Genomic DNA, 21,655 nt, shown 5'->3' with positions numbered 1-21,655 from the left:
AAGTCCTATAAGAGGGTGGCACTTGCCATCGCTTCTGTCTGCCAGTTGCCACTGCTCACTGCTGTCATCCAATGAGAGAAACAAATGCTGCTAGAGACCAACATTTGAAAAGCTTCTTGCCTACCTGTGAGGACTATCTATGTAATGTGAAATAATTTTCAGCCAGCTGTCATGTTCCTCCCACCAACTGACAGCTCAGCTTCTCTGTACCCCCCATATCCTTAAACACAGGTCCGTATTCCTCATCCTTTCTCTTTTTATCAGAAATTCCCTAAAATGAGCATAGTCACACATGTTTGTGGCCCACACATGCATGTAGTCCCAATTACTCCTGAGACTGAGGCAGGACTATCACTTGAGCCCAGCAGTTCAAGGCCAGCCAGAAAAACATGAGAACCATTGTCATAAAAAATCCTTCATTATAACATGAAAACCCACCAAGTAGGCAACCCAAAATAGAGGTTCTAGATTCTATTCTACAATTCCAGTGTCAACTTTTAAGTTTTCTTCAGATTCATTTCATATATTCCTGAAATAATAAGCTTTAATTAATGAATAGGAACTAATCTCCTGTTCTGCATTTTCTGGAAAAAAAAATATATATATGTAGATAGATAGATAGATAGATAGATAGATAGATAGATAGATAGATAGATAGATAGATATAGATACATAGATATATAGATATATAGATATAGAGAGAGAGAGAGAAGAAGGAGGAGGAGGAGGAGGAGGAGTCGTCTCTCTGTAACCTAGGCTGGCCTTGAACACACAGCAATCCTACCTCAGCTTCCTTAGTGCTGATAAAAAAGGCGTAAATCACCAGGCCTGGCTCTATATTTTCCAAGTGAAACAAAAGAACATGGAGTAATTTCTACAAAAGGATGCACATGGAATCACCACAAGTGTTTTATGCATTTCTACTTACATTTCTTGGAGGGCTTTTTTAAACCAATGTTCAAATGTCTTCTTCACATTATAGAGGAGAAGAAAGATAGGACCAAGGATAAAATAAGGAAAAGCCATTTCAATTTATGCAATAATTAATGTAAAATATGTGGGCTTTCCTTTCTAAACACAGACAGGGATTTCAGCAGAAGTAACTCAGACACTATTTGGAACGTTAGCTGGGATATCACATAACTTTACAAAAAAACTTTTATATCTATAACTAACCAAAGAGCTAGCTATCCCAGGGAACCACAAGAATTTGGGTTACAGTTAACCTAACCAGACAATGATTACGATCCCCAAGTAAAGTTAAAAGATTTCCAAAAGGAGGACAGTAGGTCTCTGGGCAGGAGTAAGGATAAGCACCATCTGCCTCTTACCTTCCTGGCTCTCTCAAACTCTTCCCAGTTCTTCCATCAAACCCCGTTGGGCCATAGTCCCATTGAATCTCATGAGCTTCAATGAAATACTGCCTAACTTTGCCTGTAAGCTGGTTCACAGGTGGTGCCATGGAGCAAGATTTGACCTGGTAGACAGCCTGCATGCCACCTGGAAGAAAAACATCATGGCTAGCCCTATTCTACCAGAATTCTACTAACAGACTTTATCTTTCTTCTTTACTTAGTGTTTTATCCTCCTACATCTTCTAACCTCTTCACACTTGTCCCCAAGTCTCTAATTCCATACAAACCTGTCTTGGAGAGAGAGCAAGACCTGGTAACTACCTCTACTACTCACACTATCATTGATATAATTATCTGATCCTCATCCTTGCCCCTTGAAAAGATTTATAATGTAACCACATCATAAATACTTAGATCAGGAGATGAGTTCAAGTCACTATCTACAAGATCTTATGCAAATCATGTCCTCAATTTCAGTTTCCATCTTTTGTAAATTGAGAGAATAGGGAAATCCACCTCATGAGACTAGTGGGAGCATCAAATTTAAAAGGATGAAAAAGATATTTATAAACGAAACAGCTCACCAAATACTGTGTCCTTTTGAATATGAAAAAAAAACTAAAAATCAGAGTTCAGTAACTTACCCAAGAGTATATAGCTAGTGTGCAGTAAAGCTGATACTTAAGCTCACAACTTTAACTACAGATGCTCAGTACTCTTTTTTTTTTCTCTTATACCCACTACTTTGGTCACACAATCACCCTAGACTCCAAGATTTAAATCTATATTATTCTTCTGAAGTCTCATTGAAACTTTATAGGTAGGCCACATTGTTGACACTCACAAGACTTACTAAAAGTCAGTAAGCAGGTAGAAAAAAGAAAATTTGAATTCATGCTTGCCTAGTTTCAAGCTACATGCTTATTCTACTTTTGTGCTGCATCCCTAACCACAATACATATCTGTGTTCTTTTACGTAGGCACTTACAGGGACAAGATTATATTCTAATTGATGGAACATATTGATCTGGCTTCTAATAATGGAAACCTACCACCCAAGACTTATTATTCCACCAGTACCTATCTCCTCATCTATGTACCCCACATTCATATGACATACTCCAGTCACCTTCTCAGTTCATTATATATCAAATCATACTAGGAAGTAAGAACTAAGAGGACTTTAGAGATTTAGGCTAAGTCCTCCATGTACAGACATGACAAATGAAGCACAGACATAGGAAGAACTTTGCTCAAAGCCATATAGTGAATATTTCAAAGAGCTGAGGCTAAAACTGTGCCCTTCTTATAACTTACCTAGGGTTCTCCCCATTGGCTCATATGTTCTTCCCCTCTGATGTTCCTCAATGCCTATGATATTACCTTAACCACTCTCCCTCTCCAAACAAAGTCTTCTAGCCATACTGTTGTTGGGACACAACTAGAGTGCCACTACTCACCCACACTACACTATGATTTCCTACAGCAACCTCATTCTCCTTCACCCCTGTTGAATCAGCTGAAAATGTCTCCAGGTCTTAAGTCCTTAGCATTGGGAACTAAAAAACAAAGCAGTCTAAAAGTCTCCCTGTCTATCCACAAGAAATCTGGTGTTGAAGATGGGCCATATTAAAACTAGAGAAATATGTCCAAATTTACCTAGCAAGTTTAGGTCATAACGAAGAACACAGGCACCCTGAATTCAGCCCACCAATTCACCATTTATACTAAGAAGTCTGACCTAGAAGATCTATCTATTAATCCAAGCCAGAAGCCCAGCTTTTTGTAGATCATTATTTATACCTCCCTCCTATACCCCAAAGGTCAAAACTGTTAGATCTCACTTTGTAAGTGGCTGTTCACTTGACAGCTAATTAACCAAGTTCCAGGCTTCTGGGGTACCATCTCTGCAGTCACAAAGGTGGCTGGAAAGATTTGAGCCACATCAGTGCGGTGTCCTCGGGTAGTTAGCATCTGTCCATGGAAGAAAACTGTGTGGACATCCACTTCATTGCCCATGCCAAACAAGTGCCAAGCCACATGATTCTGTGCACACATGCTCAGATCTGGTAAGTTCCCAAAAACAAACCCATTGATTGCTACAAAAGAAAGCACAAAGAAATCATCAATATTTGGAAAAGATAAATCAATATGGGAAGCTTTACCTTCTGACAATAATAGTAGAAAACATTTATGTGGACTTTTAAAGAGTACACTATGTCAAACATATACATAATCTCATTTGAATGATAAAAAGAGTTCTGTAGACTAGACAAAAATCATCTGTCTCGAGCTGGACACGGTGGTGCATGCCTTTAATCCCAGCACTCTGGAGGCTGAGGTAGGAGGGTCTCTGTGAGTTTAAGGACAGCATGAGGCTACATAGTGAATTCTAGGTCAGCCTGGGCTTGAATGAGACCCTACCTCAGAAAGAAACTGTTTGTCTCATTCAAAAAAAGTTAAAAGGGGTGGAGAGAGGGTTTAGCAGTTAAGGTGCTTGTCTGCTAAGGCAATGGAAGCAAGTTCAATTCCCCAGTACACAAATAAGCAAGGTGCACAAGGTGGTACATGCATCTCCCTCCCTCCCCCCAAAAAATAAACAAATGAATAAATAAAATATTTTTAAATAAATAAATAATTGTTTAAAAGTTTAAAACCCAGAGCTCAGAGACAGCACTCACCGCTCTCCAAAGATTACAAAGCTATAAGTAGAAAGCCAATATTCAAAATGAGCCATCTAAACAAGCTCCATAAGAAATGATTTATTTTGTAGGCTAGCCTTTCCTTTCTGGCTGATTTCCTTCTGAAGTTTCCTTGGTACAAATGGAACAATATCTGACTAAATATTGTGGCAATTATAATAAAAGCCAAGAGAAATTTAAACTGCTTATGCCAGATATGTGGAATCCATGGCCCACAGGCTGCATGCAACCTAGGTTATCTATGAATTTGAACCAACATAAAAGCATAAACTTAAAACAATGAAATTTTGTCAGAATTTGATTGCATGGTACTCCAACCTGAACTTTGCAGATGACAACATCATGCCACAATATCATACAAAAGGAGCATATTTATTTGTGCATAGGTATGGCTTTCATTTTACAGTTGTATATGGCTTCCAGTGTTATTGTCTAAGTGAAAATGGATAAATTGGTAGCACAAAATGTCACGTGCTACATAGTGACTTTGACCATGAAACACAGCAATGATCAACAATGCTTTAACCTACCATCTCAGACAATAGATGTTTAATGTTATTCAGAAAACAAAAGGTGATAATTAAAGGTTATTTCCACACATCAGTAGCACCTTACTCATCATCTGCCCCACTTTTCTTTTGTTGATATTTTATTTTATTTGAAAGCAGAGAGAAAGATAGAAGAGAGACATACAAAAAGAATGGGCACACCAGGGCCTCCAGCCACTGCAAACAAAATTCAGACGCATGCACCTCCTTTTGCATCTGGCATACATGGGTATTAGGGAATCCAACCCTGGTCATTATGCTTTGCAGACAAACGCCTTAACCACTTAGCAATTTCTCTAACCTCTGCCCCACTTTTCAATCAGTACTATGTTTCACTCTGAGATGTGGGAGGATCTTGCTTTCTATGTTTATGCCAATTAATTTTCATGATAAAAGCATATACTCCTTAGCTATTATTATTTTTAATCCAAGTTTGGTTTCTTTAAGTTTTTGTCAGGGAAAATAGTAAGGTACTCTGCTAAATCCATAGGGAGTTTTTGTTAATTTTCAAAGACTATAATTTGAAAAGCACTGTTAAAAAAAAAAAAACATGCTGCCAAATTCAGTATGCATCAAGAATTGTGTAATATGGAAGCCGGGCGTGGTGGCGGAAGCCTTTAATTCCAGAACTCAGAAGGCAGAGATAGGAGGATCTCAGTAAGTTCAAGGCCACCCTGAGACTCCATAGTGAGTTCCAGGTCAGCCTGGGATAGAGTGAGACCCTACCTCAAAAAAAAAAAATAAAAACAGAATTGTGTAATATGGGCAAAATAGAGGAACTGAGAAAATAAAGACTGCCTTTCTCAATAAGAATTTTTTAAAGTTACAACTCAAATGGATTCTATTGTGAAAACTACTTAATGTGGTAACATGTTTAATAATAATTAAAGAAACAAAATCATTTACTGAAGATGAGTTTATTAACTAATGTGTGGAGAGTGTGGCATATATAATGTGTCCTGAAAGGGGAGAGGTATTTCTAAAATTAATTTATCTCAGTAGACTATAGCCAGGCGAATTAAAGATATTAGAAAATCTGTTGAAAAAGTAAAGTTAGTACAGCTGCTAATGTTAATCTTTATGCTTTTGTAATGGATGACAGCACCAATGTGACAAATAAGGCTCAAATTGCCATTTTATTAGAGTTATTGATGGCAAATATAATACCATAAAAGAAATGGATTCCTTAATGTCATTAAAAGACACACCTCAGCCAGGCATGGGGGCACATGCCTTTAATCCCAGCACTCAGTAGGTAGAGGTAGAAGGATTGCTGTTAATTCGAGGCCATCCTGGAACTACAGAGGTGTTCCAGGTTAGCCTGGGTTAGAGTGAGACACTACCTTGAAAAAAAAGTAAATAAATACAGCTCAATCAAGATATTTATATGATGCAGTGAAAAATATGTTGATGAAATTTTCTTTGCCAAGTGTCAACCTATCTGTTAGAGTTACTGATGGAAATTGTAAAACTAATAGACAATGCAAATATCACCCAAAACTCAGGCTTAATGAAGTATTATTGAATAGTACATCAAGAAAATTTATGCACAAAAGCCATAAAAATAGCACCATGGAAGTAATCATCACTATTGTGAATTTCATAAGGGCAGAGGGATTAAATAACCACCAATTCCATGAATTCCTTAAAGGTATTGATGCTGACTATGGCAACATCATTTACTTTGTAGAAGATGGCTAGGTGGAGAGCAATGTTTGAAAAGATTTTATTATTTGCAACACATTATCAAGACGTTTATGGTATCAAGAACAAAAATTTGTCCAAAACTTGACAATGAAACCTGGGCTGTAGAAATGGCTAAGCAATTACGTACACTTTTTGTACAAGCACCAAGGCCTAAGGGGACCTGAGTTTGCCTAAACCCACATAGACAGCTGAGCATAGCCATACATGTCTGTAATACCAGTTCAATGGGAAGCAGAGACCAGAGAATTGCTGGGACTCATGAACAACAAGCTCTAGAATCAGTAAGAGACTCCATCCAAGAAATAAACAGGCAGGTGAGTGATGGAGAGGGAACCATGACATTATTCTCCAGCCCTGCAGGAATGTGCACGGGGTACCACATCAGCACATACATGTGCATATACCATACAATACTCGCCATACCACACATACTACACATATGCAAAAAATACTGGCTTACAGATTTAGCATCTTAGTGCAGTTATCTGACCACTTAAATATACCAAATATGAATCTTCAAACTGAAAGTCAACTTATCAATAACATATTTTAAATCATAACAGAATTCCAAATGAAAGTAAAATTATAGCAAGGTCAAATTAAGGCAAAGAATTTTACACATATCAACATATTTCCTAAACAGTCTGGGAACAGCAAAAATATATAGCCTTGTATTTCAATGTGGTACAAAAAATTGAAAACAGATTCCTTGGAAAAGAATCAGTGGTTTTGGATATTTACTAATCTATTTTCAGTTGACATAAATATGTTACCTGACAATTTTCAAATAGAATATATAGAGCTCAATCTGTCATTTAATTTTAAGAAAAATCTGATCACATCTTTTTGTTGTTGTTGTTGTTTTTTTTTGTTTGTTTGTTTTTTGAGACAGGGTCTCACTCTAGCCCAGGCTGACCTGGAATTCATATGGAGTGTCAGGATGGCCTCGAACTCACGGCGGTCCTCCTACCTCTGCCTTTCGAGTGCTGGGATTAAAGGCGTGCGCCACCACGCCGAGCTCTGTTCACATCTTTTTATTGAGCCTGAATAGTCCTATCTTCCCACAACCAAATATTTCTTACTTCACAATCATACCTTATTCTTATCTTCACTTTTTGTCAGCACTTACATTTGTAAGCAGCTATTTTCAAGAATGAGGCACATTACACATAAATTAGAAAGAAAATATCTGATGAGCACCTTGAGTACACATTAAGAATTGCAACTACTTCCAACAAGCCAGATCTTGATGCATTAGTTTGTCAAATGCAATGTGAAATATCTCACTAGCTTTATGTCACCACTTTTTTCACTTTTGTAATAAACACATCAAAATTGATAAAATTTTATTAGATATGGTTTTTTTTTTTTTTTTTTGGTTTTTTGAGGTAGGGTCTCACTCTGGCTCAGGCTGACCTGGAATTCACTATGTAGTCTCAGGGTGGCCTCGAACTCTCGACAATCCTCCTACCTCTGCCTCCCGAGTGCTGGGATTAAAGGCGTGCGCCACCATGCCCGGCTTAGATATGTTTCTTTACTTTATTAGTTATTGAAAGTTTGGGACTTTCTGAACAAGGTAATGCATAATTAGGATTATTATGTGAGGACATTTTGGTTTGTCTGTGATGACAGTTATTAGGAAAATTATATCCAGACATTTTTAAACACATCAGCTTGCATTAGTGTTTATGTATTTAATGTGTGGCACAAAACAATTGTTCATCCAATGTGGCCCAGAGAAGCCAAAAGGTTGAATTTCCCTGACCTAAACCATGCTTTACATCTTTCCACTAAGTTTTCAGCTCCAGTTGGAACTGTTGGCTTTGAGCCCACTCCTGTAACCAAAGGTAGGCAAATAACTTCCTTAACTAACAAAATGAGCTTGTTTCTCTTCCTATATCAGTTCTCTGCTTATGTCTTCAGGTTTTTGGGCTTTTACTCTGTTTCAATTGAATTTGCATAATTTATTACCTTATATACATAAGCCCATAGAAGCATATAAGCAAGGTAGCTTGCAGGCAGCCATTTTTCTCCACAAAGTAACTGGTTCTACCAGCTTATATCCCATTTAAAGCAGAGATATTAACTAATTCTATCAGTGAACAACTAACACTAAAGTGACTAAGAATATCACATATGACTTTGAAATCACTATTCTTGACTATATCACATTATGAGGCAGGCTAGCCTAATAGCTAGAGACCTGAGCTAGGCCAGTTCTTTTGTGATCCTCATTGTTTTCAGACACAAAAGAGAAAATCTACTTCCCCTTGGTCTTTGTGAGGATAAATGGACCAGTTATGAGAAAGCACCAAATAAAAGGACAAATGGAAACTCTTCATCAGTATCCACTGTCACAATGCAGCCACTTCCTCCCAGCTTACCATGCATCCTGTTGCTCTCCTGGAAGCCTTCATCTTCTTTATCCACAGAGGCAGAATCTAAGTAAGTAGCAATGTTCTCATCGAGGTGCCAGCTAAGGTTCTCATCTACCACACTGAAGAGCAGAAAGAAGTTATGGTCCACATCCTTCCTCCGAGGTGGGAAGTTCCCATCCAAAGTTCCTAGGACAAGTATGAAATGAGCCCTTAGAAACTCCTTTCCTGAGCAAAATAAGCTACAAGGTACTCATAAGAAAAAAGAAATAGGAAGAGACAAGGCCATAAAGTATGCCAGCAACTGAAAAGCATTTACAAGGTTGTCAGTGAAATCACCAATTTGAGAGAACCTACAACATAAAGGGGGAAAACATAGGACATCGAATAATTCCCTACCATCATGATTGCCCATGTCTTCAACCTAATGCCCAAACATAACCCAATTAATACAACATGATGGCCTTCAGGCATGACTATTCCTTGAACACAACCTTTTCCAAGTCTGCTTACCCTACTGATCCTTTCTTACTCTTACCATATACCTAATCAAATGTGACTTGATCTCTATCATGCTGGAGAATAACAGAACATGTCAATTTAAAAGCATTTTTGTTTAGAGGAGGTTATTTTGTTTTTTTACAAAGTAATGAAATAGACCCAATAATGGAAAGAGTTTGATAGGCTAATAACAGGTATTCCTCAGGCTGCTACTCAACAATTTGATTGTTTCCCAAAGATGTCCTAAACTGCATGCTATGGCTTATCCTTTGGGTCCATACCTCTTTTACAAGTAATGAGGGGTCCAATGAGGCCAGTTGCAATGTCTCGTGGAGCATCTACATGAGAATGGTAGATCCAGGTAAGGCATGCAGGGTCAGCACCAGTGGGTGCATGGCCTTCTGGGATGGTCCAATTGTATACATGGGTACCCCCCGGGGGAACAGAATCATCAGCTTTCAAGTACCCAGAAGAGCCATCTGGGTATAAGGAGCCTGGAAAATTAAATTGGACATGCCCATTAACAGGGTTAATGAGAGGATGGCAGATATAGAAGTCAAGGCAGGGCAGACTTATAGGACATCTATTTCTAATATGATTCTAAGAAATGTAGGTAGGATTCCAAGATTCAGCACAGTGATCATTGCAAAGTCTTCATATTAACAAGGGGTGGAAAGATAGAAGGCATTTGGGCAGGGACTATGTCTAGACAAAGTGCTGTTTATCTTAAGTGTTATGAAAGCAAGGGAGAAGACAGAACTCTTTTCCTTCTAGCCTACTAGTACTTGCTGGTGAGGGCATCTCCAGAAACTATTCTCTGTTACATAAGGAGACCCTGCCTCAAAATATTATCCCTTTCAAAAATTTACCTTGAAATTTAAGAAGCAAAAAGTCATAGAATTTTAGTTTAAAAGCAAGTTAGTGGTCAGTTGTTTCACTTCCACATTGTACAGAAAAGAAAATAAAACCACAAGTATCTTAACATTAAAATTTTCTCTTTTCATATATTTATTTATTTGCAAGCAGAGAGAGATAGAGAGAAGAGAGACAGACAAAGAGAATAGGTATACCAGATTCTCATAGCCACCACAAATAAACTCCAGAAGCATGTGCCACTTTGAGCATCTGGCTTATGAGGGTCCTAGGGAATCAAACCTGGGTCCACAGGCCTCACAGACTTAACAGGCAAGGGCCTTAACCACTAAGTGATCCCTCCAGCCCAAAATTCTCCCTTCATCATTTTGATTGGGAGACTGTATATTTGCATGAGATAGGATTTCACTAAGTAACCCAAGCTGATACTCTCCTGCCTCTACCTTCTAAGTGCTGAAATTATGAATGTACACCACTGCAATACTGTCCACTATTATGACATTTACAATTACAATTATTACTAAGCATTTTTCACTCTACTGTGTCACCAAAACTTGTTCCTCTTATTTAACAATGACATTGGATCCTTTGAGTGAGCACTCTCTACCCACTTCCCACTACCAACTCTCCATAGCCCCTGGTAGCTACCATTTTATTCTCAATTTCTATGAGATCAACTAATTCAGATGCATATACAAATGAAGTCATGTAGCACTTTGTCTTTCTTTTTTTAAATTTTTTCATTTATTTTTATTTATTTATTTGAGAGCAACAGACAGAGAAAGAAAGAGGCAGATAGAGAAAGAGAGAGAAAGAATGGGCACGCCAGGGCCTCCAGCCACTGCAAACAAACTCCAGACCCGTGTGCCCCCTTGTGCATTGGGCTAATGTGAGTCCTGGGGAATTGAGCCTAGAACCAGGGTCCTTAGGCTTCATAGGCAAGTGTTTAACCGCTAAGCCATCTTTCCAGCCCAGCAGTTTGTCTGTCTTTAGCTGAGAGTTCACTTAACATAAGTTCTGTTATATCACTTCATGTTATGACAAATGACAATACTTCATTCTTCTAAATGTGAACAGCATCCCATCACATATATGCAGTGCTTGGGATGGGATACAGGATGCTGCACATGCTAGACAAGTACTCTATCTCCTCATTCCCAGCTTTATATGACACATTCTTTGTCCATTCATCTGTATGTGGAGATTTAAGATGATTCTCCACCCTATTTAAATTGTACTGGAATGAACATTGGAGTACTGGTATTCCTTCAACAGGCTGATTTAATTTCATATATATAATTTGGGGGGGAGGGGGCTCCAAGAAGAGCCTCATGTTGGCCCAGTCTGACCTAGAACTCACTCAGTAGTCCTAGGCTGGCCTTGGACTCATGGTGATTCTGCTACCTCAGCCTCCCAAAGGCTGGGATTAAAAACATGTGACACCACTCCAAGCTTTGGGTACATGTCTAGCAGTGGGATTTGTGGGAAATAGGTCAGTTTTATTTTTGAGGTTTTGAGGAACGTTTATACTATTGCACAATGGGTGTATTAAGTTGCATTCTTACCAACAGTATATGAGTTCCTTTTTCTCTGCATCCTAACTCCAAATAAGGATTTTCTGATTTCCCTCTTTAGTTTGCTCACTCCCTGCTATATACAGTATATATACTGGACCTCAAAGAATGGGAGAATAAACTGAAGATTATGATACTGCCATAGCACTCACTCACATTCACAGCACACTTGTTTCAGAACGCATTCAAATGTTCAGTGAAAACAAAATTCAAGCAGCTCTTTGTGATAAAAAGAATTCAGCCTTATTCCTGACACAGAATCTGAAGCCCAGAGAGAGTCAGTGACTTGTCCAAGTTGTGCAATGTAGGCTAACAGAATTCATATTAGTACTGACAGTAGATGAGTAAGAAAATAAGATGAATAATGGGCTAGAGAGATGGCTCAGCTGTTAAAGGTGCTGGCTTGGAAAGCCTAATGGCCTGGATTTGATTCCCCAGTACCCACATAAAGCCAGGTGCACAAAGTGGTGCATGCATCTGGAGTTAGTTCACGGTGACAAGAGGCCCTGATGTGTCCATTCTTATTCTCTCTCTTGCTCATTCTCTCTCTTTCTCTCTCTGTTTGCAAATAAATAACAATATTTTTAAAAGAAAATAAGATGAATAAGAAAAGGCTATGCTTGGTTAGGTATGACTGCCTCTAAGCACTCAGAAGGCTTAGGCAAGGGACTCAAAGGTTCTAGGCCAGCCTGGGCCATACAGCAAGATCTTGTCTCATAGAACCAAAAAAAAAAAAAAAAATGCAGTAGAGCTCGATTTTTACTCCTACCTCTTTTTTTTTTTTTTTTTTTTTTTCCTCAGATAGCTGTAAAGGGAAGGTAATTGTTGTTGGGAGTAGGCAAAAAAAAAAAAAAAAAAAAAAAAGGTGGGCTACTTTACCTTCTGAGTCCTTCTCATAGAAAACACCATGGGGGTGAATGGTATAGGGCCGAGAGGCAAAATTCTTCAGATGGATAAGAATGACATCCCCCACTTCAGCCTGTACCAATGGCCCCAGGAAACCCATCCAGGCAGGCTGGACCACTTCCTCACTGTATGACCCATCCCTGTATTCCTTATAGATGGTCTTCTTGTAGCTGCTCCCTATCCGGTTCTTGTCAGATTTTAGGAAGCGGGAAGCCACTCTGAGAAAGAACAAAAGAGAGAATTACAACTTTATAACTTTCCCACCACCTTCAAAGCATTAGAAATTTATTTCCATAGGATGCTAACAAAACTTGAGGAAATTGAATTATGCTTATTAAAATGTGATGGGAAATAGTAAGTTCAAGAATTGCTGATATTGGACCAATTTTCACCCTTCAAAAAGTCATTTTGATATGGTACATCCTAAGAAAAAACAGTAAGGAGGACACAACCAACTTCAGAATGACTATTTTTTAAGTAGTCAGGTCTCTATTGATGTGACCTTAGCATCACATTGTTATACAGAGAGAGCCAAAGAGTATAGTAGTTATGACCATAAGCTCTGGAGCCAGGCCACTTGAAATCTGTGAGTTATTTAGGAAGCTAATTATCTTCTATGTGCACAATTTCACTATCTGTCAAATGAAGATAATTACAGCATCTAATTAAGACAGTTGTTATGAGTGACTAAAGTATTAAAATACAGGGCTGGGGATAAAACAGAGGTAAAGCATATGTTTAGCATCCACAAGGCCTTGTGTTTGTTTCCTAGAATCATAAGAAACAAAAGAAAAATCTTAAAATGTATAAATATTTTAGGATAGTACCTGAGAAATTACAAAAGCTCAATAAATGCTATTACTTCAAAGCATTAAGGATAGTAGCTAATTACATTATTCTCTAAAGGAGGCTTTTAATACAAGGATCTGACTCCAAAGCTAGATAAATAGTTTTTGTCAAAAGGCAGAGCATGAGCTGGACATTTAACTCCATGGTAGAGGACCTACTTGCCTAGTATATTTGAGGCCCTGGGTTTGATACCCAATACTGCAGGAAAAAAGAAAAACAGTTAGAGGAGGTGGGAGGAAGGAGGAAGGGAGAGAAGGAGGGAATAAAAGCTCTTATTCATACTATAATTCTATAGTCAATTTTGAAAAACTCTGAGCTTTGGAGAGATAAGATGTATTATGTCACAAAACATTCTTCAATGCATTTATTCCTTTTATTCAACTGACATTTATGAAGCACTAAGTTTCTAAGATCAAAAAATGTTAATCTCTCCTAGCTGATATAAAAGGATTGCCATGAGTTTCAGGTCAGCTTGGGATACATACTAAGCTTTATAATGGCCTGGAATACAGTGTGCGTTTCAGAAAACCAAAAAGGAGGAAAGAAGGAAGAAAAGAAGGAAGGGAGGGAGGAAGGAGAAAGGGAATGTAGAAGTAAGGAGAATGAGTAGAAGAGAGGGGGTGGAAGAGAGAAAGGAAGAAGGGAAGGAGGAAAGAAGAAATAAATGATGGACAAAAGGGGAGGAAGGACAAGAAAGAAAGAAGAAAAAAAAAGGAGGGAGGGAGAGAAGGCGGTAAATCCCCTAAACGGTGTAACAGTGAGAAAAGTACCACCTCTGTGTCCACATTGCAAAAGTTCAAATCCTAGCTTTCCATTTACTAGCTTCGTGATTTAGACAAGACATTTAACCTTCCTGAGACAAATTTTTCATCTATAAATCAGTATTCTGATGTTCAGGTGTTGCTCAGTGGTAGAGCTAATGCTTAGCATGTACAGGCCCTGGGTTCTATATATATGGAATAGATTGATATAGATAGATGTATTTCTTTAAAAATAGTCAAACAGGGGTCTAGAAAGATGACTCAGAAGTTCAGACACTTACTCACTTGCCTGCAAAGTCTAACAACTATAGGTTTGATTCCCCAGTTCCCATATAAAGCCAGATGCACAACAAAGTGGCACATGCATATGGAATTGTTTGCAGTGACTGGAGGCCCTAACGTGCCCATGCTCATTCCCTCTCTCTCTCTCTCTCTCTCTCTCTCTCTCTCTCTCTCTCTCTCTCTCTCTTTATCCCTCGCTATTCTCCCTATCCCTGCAAATAAATAAATAAAACATTTTAAAAATTAGTTAACTAGCTGCAATTAAATTAATGTTTTAGATATTATCTTATAATTAAAGAAATGGGAGCCTAAAAATGCTGAGTTGCCTCAGTGAGGTAAAGCAAACTCTAGATGGGATGTTGGCTCCTGAGCCAACTAGTCTTTCCAGAAAATCTGCTGTTTGATGTACATTTCAGAGAGGGAGTTGAATATTATCATAACCTGTGAATGACCATCCTAAAACTACCCATTGACATCAAGAGTGCCCTCTTCTAACTCCAACTCTGATACCACATAAAATGAAACATACATGTCACTGTCCAGAGTCTGGTTTGTGATGACATTTCTTCCCTTGGGAGCATAGTTCCACTGTACATCTTGGATGCCCAGGTAGTAGACTCGAATGGCCCCATCAGTCAGTAGAGGCCACAAGGACTGCATAAACACTAAAGTCCATAGAAGATAGCCTGGCTCCATGATCCACATTATTCTGAGAAACAGGCAAATGGAAGCTGTGAAAAGAAAATCAGAGAACACGAGGGCTGTGCATATATATCTGGAAAACTAGAAAGACAAGGGCCAGATGGCATGTCTGAAACAACAAAATGAAATTAACCCAGTTTCTTGACCTTACTAGATTCCTTTCAGTTCAACACTATTCAGTGACCACAACACATGAGACTTCAGAGAACTAAGTTAAAAATTCACTTGTACTGTTAATCATGTATCACTTCCTTCAACAGAGAAACCTGGGTTCAGCACTTCCAACAGTACAGAAAGAAGAATGTCCTCTAAGCAAAGAACCAGGAAACAAGTGCCTAAATCCTGAGGAGACATTGACTGACATGACACCATAATCTACTCACTAATTCTTTCTTTGCCTGTTTTCTCATGGGGAAAAGTGGAAGTCTCATGGTTACTATTTCCTAATATCTCTAAATTGTGCTTATAAATAAGTGAGACATCATCAAAAGACACTTACTAGAATATTCATGAACCCAAAATGAAAATATACAAATGTCCATGAATACTAAAATGGCTAAGTTAATTGTATTTTATTCATATAAGGGGATTCCGTGTGGGGATAATAATTAATAAACTACAAGTATATGGACAGCTGTCAATAAGGTAATTCTGTAGAAAGAAATCAGACACAAAAGCATGCATATAGTTTTATTACATTCATGTAAAGTAAAAACTTACAGAAAAGCAGTCTGTATTATTAGAAGTAAGAAAACAGATGGAGAACAGCTCAGTGACAGAGTACTTACAGCATGCATTAAGCCCTGGGTTGATTCCCTAATAACACAAATGTAAAACAAGTAAAGTAAAGATGGTGTTCACCCTTGAGGTAAGGATCAGCAGTTTAGGAAGGTAATGTTCTTTCTCTTGATCTGTATGCTACTCATATGGATGTATTCAGTTTGTGAAATTATGCCAAGGTATAAACAAGAATTCCTCATTTTTTCCATGTATGTTATCTCTCAAAAGAGTCAAAAATAATGGGCTGGAGAAATAGCTTAGTGGTTAAGGCACTTGCCAGAGAAGCCTAAGGATCCAGGTTCAATTTCCCAGGATCCATGTAAGCCAGATGCACAAGGTGGCACATGCTTCTGGAGTTCATTTGCAGTGGCTGGAGGCACTGGCATGCCCATTTTCTCTCTCTCTCTCTCTCTCTCTCTCTCTCCCTCTCTTCCTCCCTCCCTCCCTCTCCCTCTTTCTCTCTTTCTTTAATAAATAAAAAAGAGTTAAAAATAAAACAAAAAATGTAACTAATTTGAACTTTTTAGATTCTCTGCTGGTTCCCAAATACATGTGCATACCCAGTTAACAAGTTTAATCCTGACTCAATGTCATACCCACAATTCTAGCCTTTCATCTTAAATGTTTAAGCCAGGAGGTTAGACTTCTTGGGCTCAAAATGAGAGACTAAGTCATACCACAGATAGCAGGTCAAACCCAGAAACACAGACATACTATAAACACATGTACATATTTACATAAAAGGGCACACAGTCTTGCTTTAAAGCATAAATCGATATGTTTGCATCTACATAAAGCTATACTTTCACACAAAGACCTAATCACCTTGAGAAGAACAACAATAAGAAGAAATCAATATTTGTGTTCCATTGTACACTTGTTCTAAGCACTTTGCATAAATTGAAACCTTTAATCATCACAAGATGCCTGTTAAATTGACACCATTGTTCCCCATGTTGCAGTAGAGGAACTTCAGAACAGAGTATAAAGTAATTTGCCCAAGGCAATCTAGTTAACAATTAGTAGAGCTGGTACTTAATCCCAGGAAGTATGACCCCATCACTTATGATGTTTATCTCCAAGCTATACTACCTTAACCCAAAACATACTTGCACACTCACATGTATACATACAGACAGAAAGCTTCCACATGCTCACAGCTATAGCTATATCTAGGAATAAAAACACATGTATCTTAAAACATGCAATTAGATACAGTTATGATTACTTTAGACACAGAGGTACATAATAAAGTTAAAAGTAATGATGAAATTGGGCTGGAGAGATGGCTTAGCAGTTAAGCACGCTTGCCTGTGAAGCCTAAGGACCCCGGTTCGAGGCTCAATTCCCCAGGACCCACGTTAGCCAGATGCACAAGGGGGCACACACGTCTGGAGTTCATTTGCAGTGGCTGGAGGCCCTGGCGCGCCCATTCTCTCTCTCTCTCTCTCTATGCCTCTTTCTCTGTCTCTCATAAATAAATAAATAAAAATTAAAAAAAAATAATGATGAAAGCTTCCATTCACTAAATACAAAATTCCATGTTCATTGCTTAATATAGACTATTTCACCAAATCTTCAACTGAAGCACATTAAATAGGGACTACTAATGAAAAATAAAAAGTAAATTCCTGTTGAGTGTGGGGGTGAATGACTAATCTCAACACTCAGGAGGGTGAGGAAGGGGGATTGCCAGCTCATTCCCAGTTTGAGCACCATTGTGAGGTATTGCCTAGTAATTAATTCAATCCCTAGTCCTGAAAAAAAAATTAAAAGACATATACATAAGGAAAGTCTCATATATTTACCCCATCTAGGCCCAGATATTTACTCTGACTAAAATCAAATTTACAAACTTCTTTACAAATTCTTAGACTTTTCCAGTCATGTAAATATTATTCCTCAGTCTCCAGGACCTGTTTTGAGGATCTTCTTTCCAAAACCTGGATCTACCACTGATGAGCTATATAGGCTTAGATGTTACTTAGCAGCCACTAACCTGTTTTTTCATGTATAAAGAGAGTCTAATAAGATCATCCTTGAATAAATAAATCATAAAACTAACCTGAAAAGGCCCCAGTAACGTCAATATTTAGAACATAAGAGACAGTTACTATTGGCTGGCTTCCTTTCCCTTCTCTTTCCTGGATGTAATTTGTTAGTTTATCTTTATCATCTCCTGGTAAACAACATTGGACTATAAAATCCTTGACAGTGAATGTCATGTCATACAGATGTCTATATATCTATTACAAGCATGGTAAGGGAGGTCTAGGGGGTCAGGTACTGCTAAAATGATAGCAAGAGGTATAGGCATGGATTTTTCCACCAGTTGGCTCTTATCCAAGTTCTGGCACTAGGTTGAAGGATGATTTTAGGCAAGTTTCTTCACATTAATGAGCTTCAGTTTGTCATCTACAAAATAATGAAACAGGGATGGATAAATGGCTTAGTGGTTAAGGTGTTTGCCTGTGAAGCCAAAGGATCCAAGTTCAATTCCCCAGGTGCCATGTAAGCCAGAATCACAAGGGATTCATGCATCTGGAGTTCTCATTTGCAGTGGCTAGAGGCCCTGGTGTGCCCATTCTCTCTCTCTCTATCTCTCTCTCTCCCTCACTCTCTGTCTCTGTCATTCTTCTATCTCTCTCTCTGCTTGAAAATAAATAAATAAAATAAAATAAAAATAATGAAGCATAGGTAGACCACATAGTTCACACATTTTGGAAGTTATGAGAGTTTTAGAATCTAATGAAATATACAAATATAGGATTTTGAAAATTTGGTATATAAAAAAGCTCTCAAAGACTCATTTATCTCTCTTATATAATGCCAATATTTACATTCATTGATGAAGCACAGGTACAGTCTCATACAATACCATATACAGGAACACAATCAGCCATTCCTTGGAATCCTCAACAGGGAAGGAGTGCCCTTGGTTCACTGTACATTTGAGTGCAGGCTGGATCTCCTTCAAGCTTCCTCTCAGGGAAATATGAGCAATGCAGCTGTGCCTTCAATTTATTTACCTAGAGATAAACCAGTCCCAGGTAAGAGCTCCACCATTGCAGCAACACACGGTAAGCTTGGATGTGTTCCCAGAGGAAACGCACTACGGAACTTTAACATAGAATGAACAAGCACTCAAAGTTTTAAAGTAGTGACTAATGGTCCAAAGGTCCTGAAGAATACACAAGCTGGGAAGGAAAGGAGTGCTACTTACATCTGACCAGCCAGGCTTACTTTACAGTGTGCTTTTCATGACTGCCATTTTATTTCTCAGAATCATTTGAGATAAGGATTGATTTCCATATTTTACATAAGGGCAGAGGCTCTAGAATAACACCTCTTAAATGAATCCTAGCACTACTATTCCTAGTCACATGACTTAGGAAAATTGCTTCACTTCTCCCGTATACACTCTTCATCGTTAACACTATTTGCTGAGTTGTTGTGAAGATGTGATTATAGTCTTGTTATAAGTGTGCAAAGCCAAAATAAGTTTGTATGTGTATTAGTTATCAAAAAGTACTAGTGGTTATTACTATTTTTAATATTGATGTGCGAGACATCAAACCCAAGGCCTTGCCCGTGCTATACAATCACTTTATCACCAAGCTACCATCTCAACCCAAAGTTTACCATTTTCTGGATAGTTACAAATATGTACATATTCCAATATTCTAATATACCTTAATATGTTCTAACAATACAGGCACTTGTACACTGGGGTAAAATGCAAGCATTTCAGTAGAACAAAATGGCAATATTTTTAAGAAGTAAAAGGGAAGGCAACCAAAGGTATGAAAATCTAAAGAGAAGTTACGGGGTACTTTGAATTGGGCATAGTTTAGTTAACATACACTAAAACTTTGTTTCAACCTTGAAAGAAAGCCAAGCCTCCCCAACCTTTTCCTTACCTTCTCCACATCCCCAGGTCCCCTGGCCTTACTTTATTATGCATGACAATTTATACCAAAAGTTTACCAAAAATTTGCAAACTAATCCTTTAATATGATAATTGTTCCCTCTCCTTCCTCTCCTTCCACCTCCTTTCTTAGACTTAAGTGTTGAGAGAAAAAAAAAAAATCACCAACAAAAGATCACTAAAACTGAATTGGAATACAGAGATATCTGGGACAATTTGTTCCACCCTTTCTGTAGTGTTTATAGTAAGACCTTCTATCCAGAGTCACCTTTTGGTCCTCTGCTTTCTTAACTCTTTGTTGTTCTTTCTTCTCCCTGTGGATAAAAACATACTGAAGTTAGAAACCTTGATTCAAATTCCACCCCTTGCCTGTATTAGATATGGTGGCCTTTCAGTAAATTATTTTTTACCTATCTGGTCCTCACCTTTCTCATCCCCAAAATGAGCATGAGACTTATTTCATATAACTATTTTGAGACAAACAAATGATGAATATTTGAGCCAGTAACAAAGGCTTTGCTTGGCGTTTAGCAGATGCTGAATGATAAACCAAGTGCATCATAGACTTACACCTCTATAAAAACCCTTAGAAATCCTTTATTTCATGAAGTATAAAAAACTGAGACCAGAGTGGTAAAGAGGTTCGCTCAAAGCCATGCAGCCAGTTACTGGCAGGACAGAGTTTGAACCCACACTCAATAATTTTGCTCTTCAGACCCTAAGAACAAAGAAATATTTCAGCCTTTCAATGTGACTCAACTATCATTTACTGCCTCATTCTCAAAATATGAAAGTTTGCATGGTTGTTTTTAAGGGTTTGAATCGCCCATTTATGGAATCTTCAGATCTATCATCTCAGTAAACCTCCCCAACTTGGGAGACAGAAGAAGAAAAAAGTTTTTAGACAAGCCAAGTGAACTAACTATATTCTATGATTCCAGTGTTGTCCCAGAAATACTTGAGCCAGTGTGATCCTGGACATGCTGACTAGAAGAACAAAAGCAGCCCATTGTCTCCTTTAACTTCCCTGTGTACCTAGCCAAACTTCCTCCAATTTCCAGGCCACTGACTTTCTTTCTTTCCCAGCAGCCCAAGGCTCTCCTAAACCCAGCTGAATAGGAAGGCAAGTGAGGTTGTGTGGAAATAGAAAACTTACCTTTGTTAGAGAAAACCCTTCCTTCTATATTCATGTTAGCGTCCCATGAATGCTGAACTGCAGACCCCAGCCTGAGAGTCCCAGGTCTGTTTACTCAGTATACAGTACTGAGTAACTGAGCCATTCTCAGGAATTAATTCCGGGCTCTCGGTTGGCGAGGATTACTGGGGTGAGTGCATGGGGGAGGGGACAATGCTGGGTGCCTCTTTTTGAAAAACTACTGAAATGTTTTGTTCCAGGGCTGTTCACAAAACCTGGGGCGGTTCTTTGACCATATTCGGGTGTTTTCTAAATCCTGGTTAGGATCTCAGGAGGAGTTACAAGGAGGTGGGCTGCACTTCTGTCACTCACTGTAGCTTCCTAGTTGGCCTTTGCTGATCTAGGATGAGATTGCTGCCAAAACTTGCAGGCAGATTCCCAGTGCCCCATTTAAGGAAGGGGAGGGTTAGGGGTATAATTCAGTGGTAGAAATAATAACAACACTAATAATAGCAATAAAACCAGAATAAGCATTAAGTTTTAGGGTAAAACTTAAATCTGTTTTGTTTTATTTTTGTTTTTTTTTTGTTTGGTTGGTTTTTTTTGTTTTGTTTTGTTTTGGGGTTTGTTTTTTGTTTTTTTTGCCAAAGGAATCCCCTGTCTCTGCTAGAAAGGGA

At 38.3% G+C, this 21,655-nt stretch overlaps 1 protein-coding gene across 6 annotated transcripts in view; it reads right to left on the bottom strand.

Annotated features, from left to right (window-relative positions):
- Heph (hephaestin) overlaps positions 1–21,204 on the bottom strand; it is a 72,843-nt gene extending 51,639 nt beyond the window's left edge. For 2 of the 6 annotated variants that reach the window (XM_045140596.1, XM_045140601.1), the window contains exons 1-9: positions 21,000–21,204; positions 20,112–20,157; positions 18,756–18,944; positions 14,963–15,164; positions 12,515–12,759; positions 9,470–9,682; positions 8,697–8,876; positions 3,200–3,454; positions 1,332–1,500 (exon numbers count right to left, since the gene is read on the bottom strand). In XM_045140596.1, the coding sequence (XP_044996531.1) occupies positions 1,332–1,500; positions 3,200–3,454; positions 8,697–8,876; positions 9,470–9,682; positions 12,515–12,759; positions 14,963–15,164; positions 18,756–18,786 (1,295 nt within the window). In that variant the 5' untranslated portion in view covers positions 18,787–18,944; positions 20,112–20,157; positions 21,000–21,204. The remainder of the gene's footprint in view (positions 1–1,331; positions 1,501–3,199; positions 3,455–8,696; positions 8,877–9,469; positions 9,683–12,514; positions 12,760–14,962; positions 15,165–18,755; positions 18,945–20,111; positions 20,158–20,999) is intronic. The other 4 variants (XM_045140598.1, XM_045140597.1, XM_045140599.1 and 1 more) reach the window with 4 other exon arrangements.
- Between the last annotated feature and the right edge of the window lie 451 nt (positions 21,205–21,655).

Source organism: Jaculus jaculus, chromosome X (genome assembly GCF_020740685.1).
Source record: "Jaculus jaculus isolate mJacJac1 chromosome X, mJacJac1.mat.Y.cur, whole genome shotgun sequence".
Lineage (NCBI taxonomy): Eukaryota > Metazoa > Chordata > Mammalia > Rodentia > Dipodidae > Jaculus > Jaculus jaculus.
This window is presented reverse-complemented; position numbering and strand designations above follow the sequence as displayed.